Genomic DNA, 25,454 nt, shown 5'->3' on the forward strand with positions numbered 1-25,454 from the left:
CCATACTTAAAATAATAATAAAAATATTGGAAATGCAGATAATTATAGACCTATTGCTTTATTTCCCTGCTCTCTTAAATTATTTGAAAATTTAATATTAAACAGACTATTATGTTCTTTTAGAACAACATCAAATAATACCTCCAAGTATCACAGGTTTTCGCAAAGTCTTATCAACAAATGATGCTATTGGATCGGTTATTCTTGACATTTATCTCGAAAGGCAATTCATCATTCACTTAGTATAGATCGAAAAGAAGTACATGATTCAGTCATTTTAAATATTCTTATGGAAAAGTTATACAAAATCTATATGCTTCTAAATTCATCAGAATCATTCACAATTTTTTATTAATTGAAAATTATAAATCAAATTAAACTTACAATAAACCACGAACAACATCCCTTGGTCTACTTCAAGGTAGCAAGCTGAGTCCTATCCTCATCAACCTCTATATATTGGATTTAATTTCAGAACTGTCAAAAGAAATTAAAATATATTCGTACGCTGATGATATTGTAATAATACTGCCTACAAATGAGCTTATTAAAAGAAAAAAATGAATTACAAAACATCCAAACAAAAATGGTCAAATGGTCCTTACATACAGGTATTGATATTAGTTGAAAAGAATAAACTAAATATTCTGTATTTACGAGGAAAAAACAATACATAGTTCCAGAAATCATAATAAATGGTCATACTTTATATAATAATAATAACTTTAAATATGTTGGACTTCATTTATACACAAGACTAAACTGGAAACATCATCTACCTTATCTAATAACATTAAATAAATATCAAAATTTAAACTCCAAAAGATGGGGAATAACTCATTTTTAACTCCACAAAATTATTATACAATGCACGATGAATACAATTTTAACATTTTATATAGAAAAGACAGCTTTTACCAGAGACTAACAAAATTCATATATTATATGCTCAAAATTATACTTTCCCAACCTAATTTCTGTCCAAAAATTGCGATTAAAAAACTGGAACGCTCCCTCTATAATTTCAAAAATGTGTATTAGGAGAAAATTTTAGATTATCAAGAATGAAGAAAGCAAATAATCCCATCATTCATATACTACATCAGATTTACAACATAATTGGAAATGAGGAAAAAGAATATAGTACATGAACATTTTACCATGGATATTTCAAGCTTTAACCACTGTCAAAATGTGTGAAGGAATGATAGTTAAAATACCATTGCCTTATTATATGACTGACAACTTTAGTAACTTAATACAAATAGTCTATTACGTTTAAATATTTCACATCTAATAATTTAGAAAAATTACAAAATATAACAGTAACTTTCAACTTGCTGCTAGGATGCATACAAATATGGGGGGAAATGTTGGAGCTGCAATACTAATTCCTAACCTAAATATTACAAAAGAATTCAATTTTTTAAACAATATTTGAAGGAGAGGTTTTCGCAGTACTACAAGCTCTTTTACTCATTAAATATCTGCAATTATATAATTCATGCATATGTTCTGATGCACTAAGTGTACTCCACGCCTTACAGCAGACCAATTGGACAATCAAAACTACATGGCGTTTATTTAATATAATAGTTGTATATAAACAATGACATGAAAAGGATATACAATTCAACTTTTACATACGAAATCGCACTCAAATGTAAAATTTCAAGATGAAACAGACCTAGCTGCAAAAAATGCATGTGGTGAAGAACAACCAGCCTTAATTGAAACTAGTCATATAAATTTCAAAACAATAGTTAAGTTAAAACATGAGATCAGCAAATCCAGGAACATATTACTGGAATATTATGAATATAAATAAATCTAAACCATTGAACATCATACACAAATGAACAAGACATAAAATAATTTTGTTTTATCGATTACTGTTCAATACCTCACTAACACCCTACAAATTATATCAAATTTTACCTAAATTTTACGATTCTGTAGATCCTAAAATCAAGAAAAAATTCAAATGATCATAGATTAAGCTTCAAATACAGGATGAAGGCGACTTGGGTATATGGTTTACGCCTATGAAAAAGGTTCCTCAAGAGAGGATGAAATGAAATGAATGAAAGCAATTGTTGAAAAATAAGAATTCTTTCACGAATGTTTGTTTAAAATATTTCCAGTGAGTGACATAATTGTATCACATTGTCTGCAAGTTAAGTTTAGAGAGGATAGTGATGGTAGTATGTTCGAAAAAAAAGTGTATGATTCACTAACCTCTGCTGTCAGAGAGTAGGTTAAGTTAGTAGAATAAAGTAAGTCAGATCGTCTGCTGGGCTGAGTACAATACGATAGGCTAGGATAGTCTAGGTTAGTACAATGCAGTTAGGTTAAGTTAGTAGAATTGACTAATTTAGTAAATTAGCTTTAGTTAGTAGAGTTGATTGTCTGCTTCGGCAGAGAAAAGTAGAATATAGTAGGATAGGGTAGTTAGGTTAGGTTACTAGAGTGGTGCTTGCATGTTGCCAGTGGAACTATCTAAATATGTGTTTCGCAATGATATGAATTCCTATAGTACTTGTGATGTTTCCAGACTAGTAACGCTACACTCGTAATTATAAAATACATCTGTATTATTAAATATTTAAATCGGCTTAAGTTTAGAGTTGCCCCTCCAGTCTCCAACCTACAAAAATGCAGTTAAAACATTAAAAATTGTTAGGCTAGGTTAAGCTAGTTAGGTTAGTTTAAGTTAGGTTCGGTTAGTTTAGGTTCGGTTAGGTTACCTGGTAATACTTTAGTTAGACTAGAACAGTGACTGGAGCCGGTTCTCATATAAGCTTCAATTATCATTTAAATTCAATAATCCATGGTTCTCATAAAAATTTAATAGATTTTCTTCATTATTCTTATATAATTCTGTAAAACTCAATGCGGAAATAGCATATCCAACGTACCGATTCCCCATTCTATACGACTACCATGCTCTTAAGTCATCGAAACCTTCCGCCTCTTGCATATAGTGCCCACTTCTACATATCTTATCTCGTATTAAGCATAACTTTACTCCCAAACTTTTACACCTAAACATCATATAAGAGCACCAAATCATCATTTCTTATCCTATTTCTCCTAATTTTTTATAATAAAAAATGGAGGGGCGACTCTAAACTTAACTCTTTAAATCAGCCACCTGCAGAAATTTGTTCCCTAGAAATATGTCTTAATATGCAGAGTGTTCAATTTTCTCCGTAAAGTTTACAAAAAGTGATGTTCTTAAACTTAACGATCACTAGAAATATGATATACTGTAGATGATCAAGTTCAATTGTAACAAAATTAATCAAATCTTTTTCAGTTGAACGTAAGAACAAACAAGAATGTACATACAGGATTAATGCGTCACCTAATATAGTAATACACCTAATAATTAGATGAAGATGCAGTCCTTGAATAATTCTATTAATACAGTACAGAATTTGTAGTGGTTGATTGGCAAAAATAAATAAATAAATAAGTAAATAAATAACAATTAGAGCTTTTAATTAAGCACGATTTTAACCAATAATGTACAACGGTAGAAGACTGAGACGAAACAACTAGTTTATTACAAGTTAAACGCTTCCGGAAAAATAATTATTTTTATTGCAATCAACTGATTAATTATAAATAGATTTTCCTATAAAACTACTTCTACTACACGTGGTTTTATAAGCACATTATTTTACAGTATCAATTAAAAAAACTTTTATGAATTAGCCTAACCCAATCTTTTGATAGGGCTATCAAAGGCTTGTAAAAGTCAAAACCAGAATAATAGCTTCAGCAAGCACGATTCAAGCTTCCTCGTGGCTATATGGTTTGCGTGAGCGTCTTTGGCGTGGGAGACGTGGGTTCAATTCCCGGTGGAATCTCGTGGTTCGGATCCCACGTTAAACTGTAGATCCACGTCTCATATAGCCTCGCTGCTGAAACAGACCCTAAGCTAAAAATTAAACTAAATGACTATAGTGTAAAATTTAACCATTACGTCCAACGAAAACTAAGCTATAATATTTTTTTCTTAAATACAAATTAAAACAATATTTATATGTCTTAACTAAATATTCGAATTACCATATATCATATTTTATACTTTTCTCTAAATACCAACATCAGAACAAAAATTCAACTTCAAGTCTGTTCTTTAGCAGTACAGAAATCCATAAATTGAATCTCCTTTTCGTCAATAGATCTGCTCTTCCTAAGGGTGCCGATCCTGGGGGAAGAGGACTCGCCACCACCCCCCAAAGCTCATGTGGGCACTCTATTGTTTTTATGAATATACAATATTTGGCATAATTTGAATGCGATTTGTCTTAAAATCCTCACATATATACCTTCTGCATCTGAATGGGCCCCCTCAAGTTTACGGAGAAATCGGCGCCGTTGGCTCTTCCCTCCGTGTTAGGTACTTTTCAAAAAATATTTTCTGGTACTTCGATGTTTTATTCTTCAAGGAATACATTGCAGAAAATTAATTTGAAGTAAAATTAACAGGCAAAATCAACAAGCTTAATCAACTTTAAGTAAACACTCTTAGTAATTATTTATCTATTTCACATGTAGGAACACCAGTAAAAACTACTAAACAACCAATCATTTTGCAGCATCTGTATAAAATTGGATCAAGTAAATAAATTAACAAGTTCTAAAGGACCTTTTATGGTAACTAGAACTGGAACTAATGGAATAAAAGAAAAACTGTGAAAGAACTATAAATTGAACGAATAGAATTGTGTTTGTCATAAATTGCAATAGATGAAAAAAAATATTATTTGGCCTTTGCAGAGTGTGAATAAATTGGATAAGGCATGAGTAACTGTACCGAATAGGCACTGCGCTAACCTAACTCACAAATGAGAAATATACCACTTAGCTACAAACATCGATATAGCTATTCGATGCTGTTTAAAGTGCCTATCCTTACATCAAACAAGTTTCTTCAGAGATTCTCGTAGCTTTAACCAGGCCACAACTAGGGTTTGTGTCCCCGGTAGAAAAATGAAATACAAAGCTCACAATTTATACGGTGTTACATAGCGCTGGGTTATTCCAGAAAGTGATTTCTCAATCTTACCAACTAATCTTCCACAACCTTAGCTGCGATTATCCTTCTTTCTCTGGTGGCAGTTACTCAACGAGAATACGTTTAGAAGTTCTTTACGCTTTGTCCTTCTCTAGCGGCAGTTAATCAAACGAGACCAGTTTTGTTTAGAATTTTATCACACCAGCAGTCAATTCATAACAATAAGAGATTCAATACAAGCATTGCAACGGGTAGCAATTTACGCCCAGTAGTGTATAAGAGATCACAAAGGAATCATCAAAATAAGTCAGATAACTTTTTTTTTACTTTACTATTTAGAGGAATTCTTGTATTAAGTTGGTGCTAATGAATTATTCTCTTTAACATTCCTGGGAAACTCACCTACATAAATAATACAGAGATGAACTAAGATCACGCGTCTAACTCTGCATACGTTCAGCGAAGGAGCTGGGATAGACAGCTAAGAGGCAGAGTTGTATGAAAGTGCATCATGAAGAAGTCACAATTGGAGTGATTCTCTATACGTATTGAAACTGATACATTCTGCACAGGAAGCCCTGTAGAACATTATTAGTGCATTTAGTCCATGAATGACGTATGAACGGACCATTCGGTGTTGGTTTGTCAAATTTGTTCCGGTGACACAGCATTGCAAAATAACTCCGTGGGCGCTGACTACCATCATGTTCGGATGAGTTCCTCAGAAACATCGTGGAAGCAAACCCTCGGAAAGCGTTCATGCTACTGCAGATGAGTTAGCATATGCCACATCACTGTCGTTCAGTGGTACCGTCTAATCGTTAAGGTGAAAAAGTTAGTCTGATAGGTGCCACATAAGTTAGCACTGGCCAACAAATATTCACATATATAAGTGTGCAGTTCTTTGAGCGTGAAAAATAACCAGGGAAATTTCGTTAATAGGACTGCCATTTCATAAAAATGGATCTATTACGACAATCGTAGATGGTTAGGACAGTGGTTGGGTCTCAATCAAAGTCCAGGACAGTTCCGAAAACCTATAAATATTGTTGCTGGTATGGTGATGTATAGTGAGGTTGATCTATCATGTCCTTCATCACTTTAAATCGTTATAATGCTGAATTCCATGAAATGCACCGCAACTTTATCCTCAAGCATCCAGAAACGTTCAAAAGACATGATGCCCTCACGTTGTACAACAATGTATGCTCAAGGGACGTTGCAGACTCTCCATGAATGCAGTAACAAATCCTTCACCAAGGACCGTATTCTCCTGGGCAGTGACTCTCCCACCGATTTTCCTCTCTTCCAACATCTTAAGCACTCCTAGGAAAGAAAGACCTTCTCCGATAACCACTCAGTTTAACGTGAGATTGAGGATTTCTTCGCATTGCAGACTCCAAACTTCTTTCGTCATTGAATCCAATGATTGACTGAGCGATGGCAAATGTGTGGTTAAAGACAGTGACTATTTTGAGGTCTCTCAAACTATTTTCAGGTTTTATTTCTTTTTCCTTTTCTGGCCTTTGGAAATGACGCATTTGGTAAGGCATTTCATTCACATCAAGTCAATACTTGAAAATTTTAGGGCCCTTCAATATCATAGCAGTCTCAGAAAATTAAACTGGGAGGAAAGACACATAAGTTTAACTGGGTCTTTGATTTAAGAATTTTTCTTTCTAACTTGATAGTTTAAACCCGAAACAAATAGTACAATCACAGAAAGTTTAATTAACGCTTCAAATAATTTTAAAACTATTTTCATAAAAAGTAATTAAGTACAGGGAGTCCATAAAGTCCTACAGGAGAATAAAACTCTATAACTTGGAAATTACTTAATGTGTTAACAAATACTTTTTGGTGTACTTACAGAAAGGTTCAAAGTTTTGTTTCAGCTAGTTACGGTTCATCGCCAAACCTCCAATTGTGCAGCATTCACGTGGAAACACTCTTGCAGTCTTTTTGGGAAACCAAGAATTACGTGTTGGCGGTGTTCGTCTGGAATGCTCAAAATCACATAAGTTATTTTGTTCTTGAGATCGTGCAGATTAGCTGGTTTCTGCGAATGCAACTTGGTCTTCACATGTCCCCACAGCCAGTAATCACAAGGCGACAAATCTGGTGAACTTGCAGGCCAAGGTGTGGGTCCTCTTCAGCCAATCCATCTCTCCTTAAATTCTTCGTTAAGAAATTGTCGAACTTGAAGGGCATAATGCGGCGGTACCCTATCCTGTTGCATTTGGACCCCATTAAGGATGCCTAACTTAGTAATTTCTGGCAAAATGAATGTCTATAGCATGTTCAGATAATTGTTACCATTTACCTCTCTTCCTCGAAGAAAAAAGGGTCGATAATGTGGTCCATTGAAACAGCACACCACACATTCACTTTGGGACTACCCCGCTTGTGCTCCTCGAATTCACGTGGCTTTTCCACCTCCCAAAATTCGGCAGTTGTGCCTGTTCACTTTTCCCGACACATGAAATGTGGCTTCATCTGAAAACAGAAATCGAGGCAGAATTCACCATCTTCTTGTAAGCGGGTAAGCATTGACTCACGGAATTCCATTCTCATGTCACAGTCTTCCTCTATCAGCTCGTGCACAAATTTTAACTTATAGGGCCGGACCTTTAAATTCTTGCGTACGATCTTGTGTAACGTTGACTTCGGTATTCCCAGTTCCAATGACCTACGTTTAAGCGACTTCATTGGACTCCTGCCTATGCTGCCTGCAACATGTGAATCACATCGTCACTCGTTCCTGGCCTTCCACTGCGTGGTAAATCTGACACACTTCCCGTTTCTTTGAACTTCTCGTACCACTTCTTGATACTTGTTTCTACTGGGGCTGTTTTCCCATACGTTGTTTGGAACTTTCTCCGCACTGAAACGCAAGATTTTAATTCCGCAAACCACAAAACACATTGTGCCTTTTCTTTAATAGATGCCATCTTAAGTCACGTGATTGCCAGCACAAACGTCATCGAGCATTGTGGCCAGCATCAAGCATTGTGGCCAGAACAAAACTCTAAACTTCCCTTTTTCCAGCCCCAAAAATGTATACACTTAAACGTAACGCTTCCCAAGTTATAGAATTTTATTTTCCTGCAGGACTTTATGGACTCCCTGTATATTTTTCTTATTATAGGTTAGCTGAAAATGGATGGAAGAAAGAAACTGCGCACAGTGAAACCTTTGAAACTGGAATTTAAAAGTAAGGAGCTCGAAAACTGGTGGATTCAACAACTGGCTCAGATAGAAGCAGAGCACCTAAAGGTAAAATCATTTTACAAGAATTATTATTTCTAAGTTTTTAGAAGTAATCGAAAATGATGTCACTATACATAAAACCGGATCATCTGTCCACTGAATGTCATTGTATAAACAGGGTTTCGTACTGCCACCTAATATTATACATTGACACTTGTGTTTGTGAAGGTTTCAATACCAGAAAGGGACGTAAGCTCCTTCGTGGCTACATCATTAGCATATGCCCCTTTGGTGCGGGAGACTTGGTAGAGTAGGCCTGTCACGACACTTGACCCAGATCTCACGTTGAGCTATAGGCCCACGTCTCAAGTAGCCTTGGTGATTAAAATGGGTGCTAAATTTTAAACCAATCAACTAATTAAGAAGGAAACACAGAAATCCATTCAAATCCACAGGACTTGTACGGCAGGGACGGTGCTCATGGATATATCTAACAGTCATGGGCGTCTCTGGCGGGGGGACGAGGGGGACGCGTCCCCCTCAATATTTTGAAGTACAAAATATTCAATATTTTATTCTAATTTATTTACTAACGACAGAATAACATATAAATAATAATTACGCTATTTGGAATGTAATATTCAGGCTATGAAAGGATTATAAGGATTATAACAGACTTGTTGATATACCTCAGGGGGTCCGTGAAGGTAATCAGAAGGCTAACAAATGGAATCGAAGATAATAAACAGGTTGGGCTTGGTAGTACCATTTAAATGACTTTCCTTGATGTCCCCCCCAAATTTTACATGCCAGAGACGCCAGTGCTAACAGTGCCATCGATTCGGTGCAATGTGCATGCATCACTCAGATAGTGAAAATACTCAGAGCCTCTTCTAAATATTTTGATGCCGTAGGCAAGAAATATCTCGACGCTTCCTGTCTCCATCTAGGTATTTTGATAAATCAGGCAAGGAAGTTTTCGGGGCCTGTCCTAGAGAAAGAGCCTTTATCTAAATTCAAAATACGCTTAATTAACCTTCTCACCTGAACATAAGGTAATGCCATTTTAATTTTCATCAAATACGTAGTGAAGCATGAAATAAATGTTCACCCTATTGATGTTACAAACTCCGCTAAGAGAAGATAGGCCGTTCTTAAAATCTGCTTCGCTAGTCGGGTCCCTAGTTCGCCCATATGAGCGAGCTAGTCTTGAAGATAGTCAAGCGAACAACAAACATTGAGCAAGCGTCAGTATGGCTTGTAGAGATAAAACGAAATTGAAGTACCTACAAAGGCATCCTATCATGACAGTAATGTATGTGAGAACAATGGGCAGGAGAAGACTGACAGCAATGAAAATCGGGTAGTACATCGCAATGAGACCACGGCACGGGATGACATATACCCTATAAGCATGTCCGTGACGGACTGTACAGAGTCATATTAATGTTATCTGTACCCCAAGGTAGGAAACTGAGATGAACTTGTCTACGTCAATGGTTCGACCGAGTCTCCTGAATACTGATATGGCACGCATGCCTTTGCGTCAGCTTTCATTAACATAAAACTTCAAATTCCTTAGGATGCAATGGGAACCTGAATACTATCGCTGACGTGCTGAATGGAAGACTATTAAGCTTTAGTGTAATAACCCTCATATGAATTTAAATCGGTCAAGTTAACAAATAGTAACAAAGTATGTATGTGTATATGTTGCAGCTTATCTTTGGAACTTCTAGAGCAATTTCAATCAAACTTGGTGTACATATGTTTTACAATCTGAAAAAAATACTGGGGGGGGGGGTAAGACAGTTACAAGCCCTCAGAGAACTGTCAATTTCACCAAACTTTTTGTTCAAATACAAATTCTAAAAATAAGCGATCAGCGATTTCAAATAAGTTGATTTTTTATATAAATCAAAACTAAAAACGATGTTTAAAATATTAAATACGTGCGTCCCTGCTCAATAAAGTTTTTAACCTCCCCTGAGATTCTGATGAAACTTACGTGGGAGCAACCTCTTTAAAAAAAACTGTCCAAGCATAACGAAAAAATACGTACGTTCATCTCTGTTTACGAAAACCATGAATTCTCCCTTGAGATATTCTTAAAATGTATATGGGGTCATCAGTAAAGAATTCTTTTTCAAGCAAAATAATAGTAAATCAAAACCGATCAACGTGTTGCGAAAATATACTTGAGCATACATTAATATAAAATAATGAAATGCATTAACGACACACTGTGTTATAGACTATTCAGACTCATACATACTCAAGTGTATTACTTCAGATGTTTAAAAAAGAAAAGAAAGAAAAAGCAGAAAATGTAGTGAGCAATATTGGCTTGTTCAAGCTTCAAAGTTGTTTGATATGAACTGACATTGCTGTTTCTTTTGCTGTTGTAAATATCTTGATTTGAATTCACTTAGCTTAATCATTGATTACATTACGTTTATATAATTACTGTTTATATTAAAATTTTTACTTCGTTGAAGACCACTACAAATAGAAGAGAAGTTTGTGTGTAAGATACCAGCGAGCAAGCGCTTGTTAAAAGTTCATCTGACTCTCGTTGGCCACGTCTGCGACCAAGATGACATCATGCGCCAGAGCGACAAGAATGTAGCACTGCATTGCATCCACCTTGTAGTCTTTCCACCATGAACATTGCCATTGTGCAATAAAACTGTTTTAAGAAAACATTTGGAGGAATCAATGAACAGTCTTCATTCCGCAGTCTTATAGGTGTATTTATTACTGCAAAGAGTCCTTCAATATCATGGCACACAGTCAGCTGCCCTTGTGTTTTCAAAAATGAAACAAATTATTTATGTCTGTACTGAAAAGTTGTTACCTTCACATCCGTGAGGTAATTCCATTGTTGCAGCCATGAGGCCAACAATTCGGTTTTGTTTTTGGGAAGTTCTAAGTCCCTGATTAGTTCATTTAATTCGGCCTGTGTTACCTTATGCGGTTTCCGGTCAGGTGAAGTTGTGGAAAAGTCTGGATCTTGGGATGTTGAGGGCTGTTCTCTATCCTGCATATCATCACCACCATCATCTATATCCATGTTGACAATTTCTGGTGGATCTGGTATTGGCACGTCGGGACCGTGTGGAATAGGACGTCTGGCTAAAGGTAGATTCGAGTAAACCAAACTCTTCTTTTTCTCTTTGGTATAGCCTTTCCGAATAGGTGGGACCAAACAGAAATAGCAGTCAGTGGTATGATCAGTAGGTTCTCGCCACACCATGGGCACTCCAAACTCCATACGGAGACGTTTTCTATGCACCCATGCATTAAGAGTAGAAGAGAACGTAGTACAACAAACGTGAGGAGCCCAGATTCAGTCTTGGTCTCCCACCTTGCATCCGAAGTACAAGAAGTAGGCTTTCATTGTTTCAGGCGTTAAGGCACGTTATCTCGACTTAAACGTAATTTCCCCACATATGTAACAAAAGTTGTCTGGTTTGTTCACACACGTACAGGCATGATTAGCACCTTTACAAATCAAATCATGTCTCTACAGCACAAAACACTTGAAACAAACGGATTCATCCGGGATAATATCGATCACGCCTCAAGAAAAACAGCAAATTTTCGCCAGTGGAATTTACAATTGGAATGAGGTTTTGGATTTTTGAAGTGAAACTGCAGAAAACAAATTAAGTGTTAGTGAGAATACAAATTAAGTGTTAGTGGTAACACCCATAAATCACATATTGAATAGCTATAGCCGGTTTCTTGCCACAAACGACGGAGAGATTTCTTGGGCGATCTAAGGAGTCGATAACTGACATAATTCACAAGACCCGCCTGCGGAGTCCGATGCTTCCCTGTCTCACTCAGAAGCGATCCTATTTCTTCCAATTTATTCACTAGCGACCACATTATGTTCCTGTCTGGGAAAGAATGTAAGCCAAATTTGTTTCTGAATGCCCTTTGCATAGCAATAACAAATCCCGTTCTCTAAAGTTTTAACGATAAACTCATATTGTTCCAAAGAGTACACTATTCTCACTGTGTGCTGATCATACTCACACAGCAGCACAGAACCGTACCGCACAATTCTCAATACAGCCGACCAAGTTTCCTGTTTCTTATTGACTTTGGCGAGGTTGTCATGTAACGAAGAAAACTCAGATCTCTACACTGCACCGCACTTCATTCCAATTGTAAGGTACACTGGCGAAAATTTGCTGTTTTTCTTGAAGCGTAATCGATATTACCCCGGATGAATTTAAACCAGTAAACATAGTCTGATAAATCTCCCATTCTTCCTTCATCTTTTGGCACAAACTGCATTAAAATCGGACTTCAGTTAGTAAATCTAGACCCAAATGAAATCCGTGAGTTTTTAAAAATCACTCTGTATATTTCGAGATATCAAATTGCTGTAAACGGCAAAACGGTCCTTTCGTTTATTGGAAATCACGTAAGTTGTTAGACGTGATATTTATCTGAATACGTTTTCGGAATAAAGCCTTAAGAAAAAGTCGAAATTTCAATCAGTTGTAACGTTGTTCTTATTTAATTGAAATATATCATAGGAAAATATACATAGGTATCATGATTATAGAACTCCACATTAAGGTATTTTGGACGTGTGTGGCTTCATTCGTCTTATTTGAGTTATTGCTGTTTTAGACGTTTCCAAATTGTGGATTCAGTGATACTCTGATGCCCTCAGTTTATAACAGCAAGTAATACAGGTAGATGTGATATTGCAAGTTTTCGCTTAACATATAGATTTACAATCTGACGTAGTGCCAGTTGAAAAAATACAACTTTGTGTTGTGTTGGCAACACTGTTAGTTTGGTTATGTTGCTGTTGAAAGTTAGAAAGGAAGTCTTGAAGTGTGTGTAAGATTAAGAAAATTTAAGGAAATATATTTAAAATGCCAACGGTCTTGTTTAAAACAAGACAATCAAAGCTAAGGAAGACATGGATCTGAAGTAGCATGGAGGTTAGGATTTAAAATAAAAGGGAAAACAACCAAGTGTAAATGAAATCAGGACAATGAAAGACTTACTAGAACTTTGGTGGAAAGCAAGAGTGGAGATAAATTTACAGGTTTCCATTTTTCATAACTCCGCTATAAATAAGGCTTCCGAAGAGAAGAGATAAAAACACATTAATATCAAGGTCGGCTTTAGGATTTTAATTTTGGGTAGCCCCGCTCCCTGGCTTATGGATACATACAGATGGTGATCAGAAAAATGGAAATACACGTACCTGAACGAAATTGCAACTTACTAGATTAATATGGTGTCGGGCCACCTTTCGCCTTTAGAACAGCCTTGATGCGACGTGGGATGGAAGCATAGTGGTCGTGAATGGTAGCAAGTGGAATTTTACACCATTCCTCGTGCACGGCATCGGCCAGTTCTGTGAGAGAGGATGGAGGTGGAAATCGTCGCCGGAGTCGTGTTTCCAAGACGGACCACAGATGTTCAATTATGTTGAGATCTGGGGATTGGGCCGGCCAGGGGAGGTGTTGAACTTCATCCCGATGTTCCTCAAACCACGCTGCAACAACACCAGCTGTGTGAATGGGTGCATTATCATCCTGGAAGATGGCGTCATTGTCCGGGAACAACATCCGGACCATAGGATGCAAGTGGTCTCCTAAAATTGCGACATAATCGTTGGCAGTGATTCGTCCGCTAAGTGTGACCACAGGACCCAATGAAAACCATGATATGGCGACCGACAGTATCACCGAGCCGCCACCATGTTTCACAGGTGGGCGGAGACACTGCAGATCATAAGCTTCTTTGGGCGTTCTCCACACATAAACACGGCCCGTGGTTGGGAATAGAATAACTCATCCGACCATATCACACGTTTCCAGTCCTCAACGGTCCAAGTTGCATGGTCGCGGCACCATTTTCGGCGTGCGAAAGCGTTATGGTCCCTGATGAGCGGTTTGGCCCGTGCAACATGGCCCCGTAAGTTCATGTCATGTAATTCGCGGCGGACTGTGATTGTCGAAACAGGTTGGGGGAGGTGCTGATTGAGTTCCTCCGTCACTTGCTCCGCAGTGGCACGACGGTTCTGCATGACAATGCGCTTTCATACCCGGCGTGACCTGTCACTCATGATTTTCTTCCGCCCACTGTTCCGCTTCCCCGATGTGGTTTTCCCGTGTATTGTGTAGGCCGTCATCACCTTCGACACTGTCCAACGCGACACACCTAACACAGTAGCCACTGCCGTCACACTCACTCCACATAACCGCGCACCAACCATTTTCCTTCTTTGAAAATCTGAGAGGTCTCCCATTTTACACTACCTCCGTCTGCTGCAGCCACTGGACACTGCTGTTCCACTGCGCCTGACGTAGTATAGAGACCGACCTAACACACCACCACCAGCGGTCAAGCGCTGCGGGCGCCACGACACCACTGCCAACCCATACATCTGACGTGTTGCCAACTACAGGTGTTTCCATTTTTCTGATCACCGTCTGTATATACATTTGATTTATTAATGATAGTACGAAATTACTTTTACAGTAGTGGTTGATGCTATTTATTGAGTATTATCTACCATTAATATAAATAGTTGGAAAACATATTTACTCTTTATTGTATCTTCTAGCGTTTATACATTTTTTAAAGAAAAGTTTTGGATAGTTCCGTGCCTATGCGGCCTACCCGCTAAAGTTGCCATTGCTTGATCCTTGATTGCAGTGTAAATGAATCTATTTCATCCTGTCAATATTTGCATAATACAAAATTTCAACGCTTTTTTCATCTATTACTTTAAAAGTTACAACTTACAAGGGAGTTCCAAGATAATTAGTAGGTATATAACCTGTGTATTTTACTGAAACAATACACATTCAAATATATAGACAGATGTTCAATGTGTTGTAATACTCTGCATTTAGCCATTTGTTAGTCCCTTGCTGCTTTATTTTTCTCAAAACTTTGTTATCGAATAGCGAATAAATGTGAAGTTGTAAAGTAGCAAGTAGTAGGCCCTAATAGTAAAGTGTAAATGAAAAATTTAAACATAGTTTATTATTAACTTTCAGCGTATAAATGATCCAGAGCTTGCAAAGAAATGCCTTCCGAGAAACATCTACAACAAAGTGGCCAAAATATTAGGTTATCCGCCTGATACTTCGCTTGACGAAGTTGACGAAGAGGTGGAACAAACAAAGAAAGAGAAGAAAGAAGTGGAAGCGGAAACACAAACTGAGTTGATGAAAGTGTACGAGAGGATACCACGAACGAGTCACGAGGACGAAATAGAACGTAGGAAATCAGAAGCCAAAACCAGACGCGATACTGCTCTATCAAGGTTGTCCAGGGCATCTAGGCTGTCTAGGGTCGGAGATGCAATGGTAAGTTAATACTGATATTTTATTAACTTGTATATACAATATACACAGACCCGTATTTAGGTACTTTTTGTCGATTTTAGGCCCAATAAAGTGTTGTACCTTCTTATTTGTTCATATCCAGTTGTGTATAAGCAGAAACAACACAAAAAGCCTGACAAAACATTATAGTATGTCTCTGTGATGTAAAATAAAAGCAAAAATAACTAAAGCTAATTAATGGTCTACTAATCTATAGAAAATAGAACATAGAATGGTCAATAAAATTTCAAATACACTGCCTGCGATTTCACTAGTATTACCTAGGCCTATTTAACTTGTTCATGCTATTGTTTTGTGGAGTCGTTGCTATGTTTATATGCTGTAATTGTTGAAAGAGTTGTCGGGTGTGGAGGTATGAGTGCTTTTCTGCATTACTTTATAAGGTGGTCAGAATATATAAGCACTTAAAGTTAATATACATATTTTTTTAGTATCATAATATTATTTAAAGTGACGGTAGCCAGGTTGTAAACGCTTACTTTTGAAACGAGCTTAACTCAGCTCCAATACAGAGTGTAAAAAATAAGTTAACTCACACTCAAACAAGCTTTTTAAAAGTAACGCGCTTGACTCACGCTCATTTATTTATTTATTTAGCTGCGCTCAACTTCATGCTCAACAAATTAAAACACGCTTCGATGATTTAATAACTAAAAGTGTTTAGAATATATAGAACGATGTAGATTCAGAAGGGGCTGGATTACAACTGAAAATAGTAGGGTAAAATATATTATTTTATAAAGAAAGAATAATGTCCAAGAAACTCGTTTATACAACCGGCAAATCTGTAATTACAATAACAAAGTAGGATATTTTTCTATGTATGCCTTCGTAAGAGAAGAAATCCACACATCTTATGTACCCCGACACTTTTCTCAAGTATTCTAAATCTGTGGACTTCGAATAGTGGCCGCCCTTGCACATTCGGCGCCTTTACGTTACACCACTCGACTCCCCTTACTCCCTCAGCCCTTGCATATCCCTATGTGTTATAAAACACAATGCACTGCAGTATGATAAGACATTTGAATTATAGATTTTTTTTTCGGAGTAAATCCCCGATATACAAAGGAAGACAGACAATTTTACGTTACATAGATTGACTTCTAAACTCCACCAACACACATTTTTTAAAGCTAGGAGCAGATCCGAACTAAAATTTATAATTTTATCTTCCACTTTGAATATCAATATTGATGGAAGTGGTGTATAGATTTATTTTGGAGGTCCGCCAGCACCCCTTCTACTCTAAAGACTCAACCACTCAACTGCTAAAAATCAAAATGAAAATAAGATGAAAATGATAAGCCTATATTTTAAATAAAATGGAGGAAATTCCTTTGTCTGTGAATTAGTATAGGCAGTGAGATTATAATACAGTAATGAAGGGCGTTCACCTCCGGTGCTTGGGGTCCCTGTTTCGATCCCAGCTCGCGCCGTGTGGACTTTGTGGTGGATAAACACCGTGCTCGTGGGTTTTCTCGGGTTCTCCCGTTTCCTCCCAATTTCTTCATTCCACCATTTCACTCATCTCTAATCATCACCGTCTCCTTTAGCCTAACCGGCATAATCGTGGGACGTAAAACACAAAGATTTCGTTTTAAATTCTTTTTTAGTATAAACAGCCTTATCAGTCTAGTAACCCTACGGTAGTATAAGAGTAAATCCGGTACTATCTGCAACAGAAATCTTCCTTGTGCCTTTATGTTCCTTGTAGTTTTATCAACAAAATAACCGGATGATACTTTGAAACCAGCTAATATTTTCAGTGCAAAAGGAGTTGCCAGAATAAATAGTGCATGCCAAGAACGTGGTGAACGTATCGTTGTGTGTGTTGGACAGACTGTGCATGTTGATTGTCGACAAAAGTAGGGACTGTTACGTTAATGTAATGAGGCCTGACAAATGGTGAGCACAAACTGATGAAAATTCAGGAGTTTCGTAAGAAAATCTTACAGTCTTGTGTAGCTGCTTCATCCCTGGCTGATTTTGGTCTTTCAGATCGACGTCTATCGTGCACTGCACCCATTTCTATAAATCACTTAAACACATTGGCAACACTAACATGTGACATTGGCGGCCTAAGTGGATGTCTTTGATTAAAATCATTGGCAATGTCCCGTGAACTCCTTTCGGCGGAAATGAGGATGATCTAAATTCGTTCCTCAGGGGACAATACCATTTTCTTCGTTACTTACACCTGCAACTGAGATAAAATATCAGTTATCGCAAATTCCGTACGTTCTCATAAGTCATCACGTATTCAACATTGCATCAATAACTTGGAAAAGATTAAAGATATCTACAAACTGACTTCATAATCGTGTTTCTGGTGATATTCTAGCGTAAAATTATGTATCACACATATACTTTTGTATGTTTTTAAAAGTGATCTCAAACTAATATGGCGGATACCAAGATGGCTGCCTCCATGGTCACCCACAGCAATTAAGTTTCTCCTACTAATACAGTGTACTATATCGTCAAATCATGCTAATCTCTGACACCATTATATATATATATATATATATATATATATATATATATATATATATTAATGGTACTTTGTAAGTAATAAACTTCCATTTTTTCGTATTTACTACAGTTCGCAGGAGCTGCAATATCGGCCATTGGAGAACTTGCCAAAAGACCTTCTGACACTACCGTCGAACATCAATCCAAGGAAGAAACAAAACAGAAATCTCAGCTACAAGAGCGAAGGTCGGTCCAGGTGAGCAGTGATACCAAACGGTTTAGTTCTACGCGGCGAAAGTCTTCATTGACGATTCGTGAAGAGCCTGAGAAAGAAGAACGCGATAAGGAAGAAACACGCCGATTGGCCAGAAGGCCTTCCACAGCGGAGAAGCGTTTGGGCGAGGCGACCCGGAAGATGTCAGATATAAGCCAAGATATAACGCACAAGGAACACAAAGCCAGACTCAAAACGCAACTCAGTGAGAAGGAAGAAGAACTCATATTTGGTAGGTAAGTACTGTTCTTGCAGTTGAACGACCTTCAAACTTAAAACGACAATCTTTTTTTTAGTTCTTTCTAGAACGTCAGTTAAAGAAATTAATACATCACATCCTAAATATATGGTTTTTACCTACATATAAAACACACCCATTTTCCGCATTCAGTTTTGAGGAAAAATAGTTTCACTCTAAAGATTTGTTTTTTAAATACAAAGTTATACTTTAACTTTAGCATAGAATCGCACGCGCGTCTGGGAAAGTTTGTAGCGCTCTAGCGCATATGCGTCCAAAACACAATATTCACACTAAGAAACTGTAAACAAAGCAGCTGTACCCAAACTACATTACTGAGTCACAAAACTGCATGTTGCTGGAATGCTTTTGCGCATTGTAAGGGAATAAGAAAGACATTAAACAACATACAATTAGAAATAATTAACTGAAATTGGTATAACCGAAATGTCAGTATAGGCGTAAAAGAAACATTCCACATTAGAACTTATTCTCACAGGAAAAAGTGCGTCTAATACGTCAGCAAATACGGTAAATCATGATAATGACCAAACTTGTTACAGTTGAAACATCTCTATATTTCTTTTCGCTATCTCGTAATCCTCACCACCAATTTTTATTTTATGTAATACACTACTATTTTTCGTTCTTTTTTTCGAGTTTAGATTTCACGTTAAGCTGTAGACCCACGTCTCATATAACCTCGCTGCTGAAAGAGTCACTAAACTCAAAATCAATTCAATTTTGATTTTTTATTATTATTTTGATGTTAGTCGTGTTTCTTCAAGTCCTCCAAAGAGTATAAATAAACTAATCCAGGGAGGGCTCTGTAATGCAGTCATAAAGTCACGTGCCTTTCCAATTAATACGAAAAATGATAATTAATAAAAAACGGTTATGCACATTTATTCCTGTATAGCGACAGAATAATTTTTTAAGCTATTTTAATATGGTCTGCAACCCTGATTGATGTCCATGAGAGATTTGGCAACGTAGCCTAAGTCATATTAAACCATCTGCTTGATGTTACCCTCTGATCATATATTCTGCTTGGCTTTTTTCGGGTTAGCCTGAATCAGAGTTTTTTTTAGAGTTTAACGTCTATGATTATGAACCAAAGTTAAAGGAGACTCTGAGTTGAGTCGAGTGGATATAGAGTTTAACGTTTCGTTCAGCAGCGAGGCTATATGAGACATGTACCTACTGATAAACGTGGAATCCGAGCCACATGAGCTCCCGCTGGGAATCTGATAATAAGATGGATTTTGATGGTTGAATGAATTAAGTGGGAATAAACAGAATAACCACGAGAAAACTCACGCACACAATGTTTGTCCACCACGAATTTCACTTAGCGTCTGCGTCAGAGAACAGCTCTTTGCACATATGACGTTACATATAACGTAATCACACTTTTAATGTGACTAAGAAAAGGTGCTTTTCAGGTACCTCCTTGTGGCCGGCGGGAGAAGGGAGGAGGCGGGTAGAATGGTGGAGTCTCTCAGCTGTGTACTGGTTTTGCAAGTTCTACACAATGAAGATGGAAGGAAATAATCTACTTGTCGCGGTTTGCTCATATTGTTTTAAGAGCAAAACGACTTCTCAGTACACTTTTGAGCATTTTTTGCGACGCTCATTTAAAATTATTATGAAGGTAAAAATAAAATATTTTCTTAATCAGAATTTCACACAGAAATTTTCAAATCAATTTCTCTGACCTTCACTCACTAAAGTAATCTATTTCCCTGACCAACAGCTATCGCTGATTACTAATTTCCTCCACCTTCCCCATAGCCGTCCAACTCTCTCCTTAAGACAACCTTGTACAGTATTTTCTAAAACCCACATTAAATTTACAGTAAACAAAGCTGAAAAAGTAGATATAAAGACAAATACAAATCTTTAATAATCACTACAATACGAAATAGCTACTCAAAATTTTGTAGTCTTGATGGTGTAAATTCATTAAACATTTTAGTGTAATGACTAATCATTACCTTCAGTTTATACTGTTCCTTGAATACTTACAGAATGTACAAGTGTAACAATGAAATACGTATAATATTTCTACAGTTTATATGAGCAAAACACTTCAATGTCCATTTTGAGTCACATCAAATTTTCTTCTTCGGTTCCAAAATTTCAATTTTTGCTTTCATTGCTTCTTCTTCCTGCATTGCTTCAAGCTTTGGTATTTTCCTTCTCTCCTCTATTTTTTATTTCTTCTGTCAATTTCTTCTTTTCAACTCTTTTTTTGTCCTCTTCTGCACGAGTTTTCCTTGCATCTTCAAGATATTTTTCGTAGCGCCTCCTAGCTCCTCTGCTGTTATTGCATCTTCTACCTTCTGTATTCTCCCAAAATACCTGATGGAGTAATACACTCTCCTCTGTGCAATGAGGCTTTTCTCATGAAGATTTTCAGCCTGTAGTGCTTTGTTAACAGAGAAACCACTTTCTACGCTTGCATTAGAGTGAGAAAATATTAGGCACAGCTTTACAACTTTCCATAAATCTTCATATGCCTTTTTGTCAAACAAAACCCTAAACAGCACAATGCACATACTGTACCCGTATAGCATATGTACAATTGCAAGGATGGACCATGTGCATCACCTGTACATGAGATGCACATATGCGTCACAGGTGCTATTCAACATTTTCAAGTGCTCAGTACATGTGCAATGCACACATTCTGCACAAGTGGTTTACACCTACCGTACAGGTGATTTACACGTAGCACGTATTCGATTTACATATAGTGCACAGGTGATTTACACGTAGTATCCAGATGATTTACATGTAGCAACCAGATGATTGCCCCATTAATAACATGAAGTTCACAAACGCCAATGTTCACTAGTCGTTTCCCCTCAGGGTTATCACCTTTCATTTTTAATTCAAATTTATTTAAGAAACTTAGGTTCACATGTAATCCATCCATTGAAACCTGTAGGATGTTCCTTAATAGCAATGGACGTATTCCTTCAATAAAGCAATCAAGAAGAACTTCAGAAGCTCTTAAAAAACACACACACTATTAAAATACTACGTACACACTCTATTAGCATTGACATCAAAAAACCTCACAGACAGGTCCATTTGACCCTGCTGCACATTTTTTCAACGATTCATCAAAACAAATATAAAGTTATCACATTCATTTAACCTGTATTTAAGTGCATTATCAAAATACGGTGCAAGTCCCTAATTTATGACATAAGAACATTTTGTAGAGCTCATATGGAATTTGGAAGCAACTGCATGTCTGGAAACATTAAACGAAATGTTTGTCCTGAATCTTCACACGAGTGTAATAACAGCTTGCTATCAACAACCTCCAGTGTCCACAAAATCTCTCCTGTTGTAACATTATCTTCAGTACAAAAAGTCTCTAGTAACTGCTCTTCTGATTGGCTAGATGAAGCACTTTTGGACAGTGAATGCTTTTTTGCATCAACTACACTACTACGGCATTTTACACTTTGTGATAAATATGATTTTCCTTCCAGACTGGGATCTTCCTTTTACACCAAGTTCATCAGAAGTAATAAAAAAAATCTTCAAAATTATTCATTTTTTGTCAAACTTGTATGAATTTTCCCCCTCGCATATGACAGTACTGCTTGGCCTCCCATATTACCAAGGCTGAAAGACTTCCCACACACCGTACAATAACCATGGTACTCGTTAGGTCCTCTTCTCAACCATCCAACAAACTGGAGATACTGTTTTGCATCAAGCCACCTTTCGTTAAAATTAGTTTTCTTAGATGCCATCCTTAGATCCGTTTCAATCACACTTAAAATAAAAAAAGTATGCAAATACAAGCTCAACAGTTATAAGAAGTATAATGGAACAGTATACATATTTATTTGAGTGCCAGTGGCCTAAAAAAACACTAGTCTATGTGACAATACCCGAAGAATCCGACATTATGACGAAAACTTTCGATGTTTTGAATGTAGTAGTTTTGAAATCTTCAAAGCCTTCTGAACCGAATAAAACAGGTCTCAAAGCTCTAACTTTAATACTTTAATATATTTAATATATAATTATTAAATCACATCGTACACGACAAAGAACGACACACAACACAAAGGGTAGTATGAGTAAAAACAAGCAATTGCTTCTTGAAGTGAATGCAATGTTTCAGAAGCAAATGTTTAAAAAGAGTATCCAAATGCATTTGCTCCCATGTTTATTTATACAGTTTTTGAAGTACTTGCTTAAAAACTTGAAGGAAAAAGCATTACTTCAAAAACAAGTAATTGCTTCTTTTTATTCATACTACCCAAGAGCTCCCTCAACCCTTCCCGGAGGGAGCACATACCCTCCAACTTCCCACTTCATGATAATAATGATAAAAAGAACTTACTTCGGACAGCAAGTACTTTTCTAAACTAAAAATATGGTTTGTAAAATGTGAATAAATTTAACTTCGGAACAAAAATTTCATTCACTCAGAAAATAAGTTCAATCTCTAGGTTTGTAGGAGCATCGTACGCATCTTTTATGAACTGAAAAAATTTCACTGATTTTTCGTTCATTTCTCTGAATTTTTGCACATAACAATGTCCGTTTCCTTACTTTCCCTGACTATTTTAAATTTCCCTGACCGTCCCTGACCTTCCCTGACTTTCCAGGTCGGTGTGAACCCTGTACGCTTTACAATTTCGAAATGTAATAACAGGTGATGCACAGTAAATTTTTCTTTAACTGCAAGCGTTTAAGGAACGAGTGAATATTATTGAACTCATGCACATTTTATGTTGATTTATCTCTTAATTCTACCGTGAAAGAAGGCATGAGAAGCCACAAATATACAATGTGTTTCCAAACAACACCGACAACGTTTGGGAGGTGATTCCTGATACCAAAATAAGACAAAAAATTATAGACCAACCTGGGTGCAGAAAGCTGTCATTCCGGACTTATAGGCTGCCGAAAACATGAAAAAAATTAAGGGTCCATAGCTCCAAATCTATGGAACCTACCGTAGTCGGGTCAAGACTTCACTTAGAAACTAGTATGTGCCCTACCCAAATATATAAGTTTTACAATCGTGGACTTCCGTTACTATTTTTATAGAGTTAATTAGTGAGTACTTCAAATTATATGCCCGTTGCCAAACTCCTTCTATGAAAGTTGTTGCGTGAGTACCGCAGGATTCTGAAACCTGTATTTTTGGATAGCGAATATATTAGTTTTTAAGAGAAATCTTGACCTGACTGTAGTAGATACCACAGTTTGGGAGCTATGTGTCTTTAAAATTTATTTTTTCATGTTTTCGGCAGCCTGTAACTCCGAAAGGAATCATTTGCGTGCCCAGTTTGGTTAATACTTTTTCTCTTATCTTGGTGTCAGGAATCACCTCCCAAACGTTGTCGGTGTTGTTTAGAAACACACTGCATAAGTGCTAGATTTTTAATTTAAATAAATAATTATGATATCAATAAGTAGAGAATAGTTAATTGTCAAGTTATGTAAAGTACGTAGGTTTAAGGCGGAGTACACTCACAAGGGTTCAGTAAATTCGGCCCCGTTTGACGTGAAATTTCACTCATAGTTTGGAGCTGCCTCGTGGATATATAGTTAGCAAACATGTCTTCTGCATAGGATACCAGGGTTTGGTTCCAGGTGGAGTAGATTATGATTTTTATGTTAAAACGGTAGATCTACTTTGGTGCTTAAAGAAAATGGTCAAATGTTATCTCATTTACTTTACAAACAATCGAAATCGAATGAATACCTGAATTTCAATGCAACATGAAAATATTATCGTGTCCGTATTTTACAAGTTAATAAATATTATAAATTGATGAGAACTGAAGCTAGTTAACTTTTTATCATCATGTAGTTTTTCTTTATTCGTTGCAAACTCCACTGTTAATAATTATGTATGTTATAAGCCCAAATGATTTTAACAGAATCCATTGCGAAATTCAAATTGAAGAAACAGGCTGAGCAGTGTTGATAACATAAATTGTTTCTCACTTCTTGAATTGCTTGAATTCTTTGTGCTGATTAAAGTATTTAGACTTAAGTTAAATAATTCTGTATGTAGGGCATATATTGGAAATATATAATTGTTCAATGTCAATTTCACTGTTACTTTTTCCAGTAATATTTGTACCTTACATTTAGTTTATCAGGTGTACGTAATTGATACGAGTCAAGGCACCAAAATTAAACAATTTGCAAATTGTAATATAATTTGTTCATTTGTGGCATAATGCTAATTCTGATAAAATCAAGTACATTAACTAAACAAATGTGCGTCATATCCATATTGAAGAAGATAGGTACAGATTTATTATCTGTGATTGTGCAATTTTTAAATTACACGTTTTACATGTTTTTAAATATTGATCTGAAAACTTATGATGATAAGCATTTTACACATTATTAAAATCCTCTCCACATTCACCGTAATTTGTGCCCGTTTCTTAAACATTTTTGTTGTTGTGAAGGAGGCTCCCAGATTTTCAGACTAAAGCACGTGATACCTTATGAAAATGTATACGAAAAACGAAGACACAATTATGAAAATTTACAGTGTTATTATAGTTACGAACTTGCTTTTCGCTGAAATATCATATTTAAATAAATAGTAAATATCATATTTAAATAAACAGTAAATATCATATTTAAATAAATAATAGGGAACAGTCACCAAACATGTGACAGAAAGTAGAGTATTCCTATATATAGTATCAAGAGAACATGCCGCAACCCGCAACACTACCAAACTGGAATGAATTGAAATTTATTACTACTACTTCCGGATTCAATATTGATTTCTGTAGAGCAAGAACGGTAAGATATATACGT

At 36.5% G+C, this 25,454-nt stretch overlaps 1 protein-coding gene across 2 annotated transcripts in view; it reads left to right on the top strand.

Annotated features, from left to right (window-relative positions):
* The first annotated feature begins 2,091 nt into the window (after positions 1-2,091).
* The window catches only part of LOC145680780 (uncharacterized), a 57,793-nt gene continuing 34,430 nt past the window's right edge, over positions 2,092-25,454 (top strand). Inside the window, exons 1-4 of one of the 2 annotated variants that reach the window (XM_081751781.1) lie at positions 2,092-2,143; positions 8,178-8,305; positions 15,286-15,597; positions 18,242-18,621. In XM_081751781.1, coding sequence (XP_081607907.1) covers positions 8,189-8,305; positions 15,286-15,597; positions 18,242-18,621 — 809 coding nt within the window. In that variant the 5' untranslated portion in view covers positions 2,092-2,143; positions 8,178-8,188. Of the gene's footprint in view, positions 2,144-2,197; positions 2,332-8,177; positions 8,306-15,285; positions 15,598-18,241; positions 18,622-25,454 lie in introns of those variants that run through there. The other variant, XM_081751782.1, reaches the window with a different exon arrangement.

Source organism: Thermobia domestica, chromosome 3 (genome assembly GCF_964235325.1).
Source record: "Thermobia domestica chromosome 3, izTheDome1.hap1.1, whole genome shotgun sequence".
NCBI classification, from domain to species: domain Eukaryota; kingdom Metazoa; phylum Arthropoda; class Insecta; order Zygentoma; family Lepismatidae; genus Thermobia; species Thermobia domestica.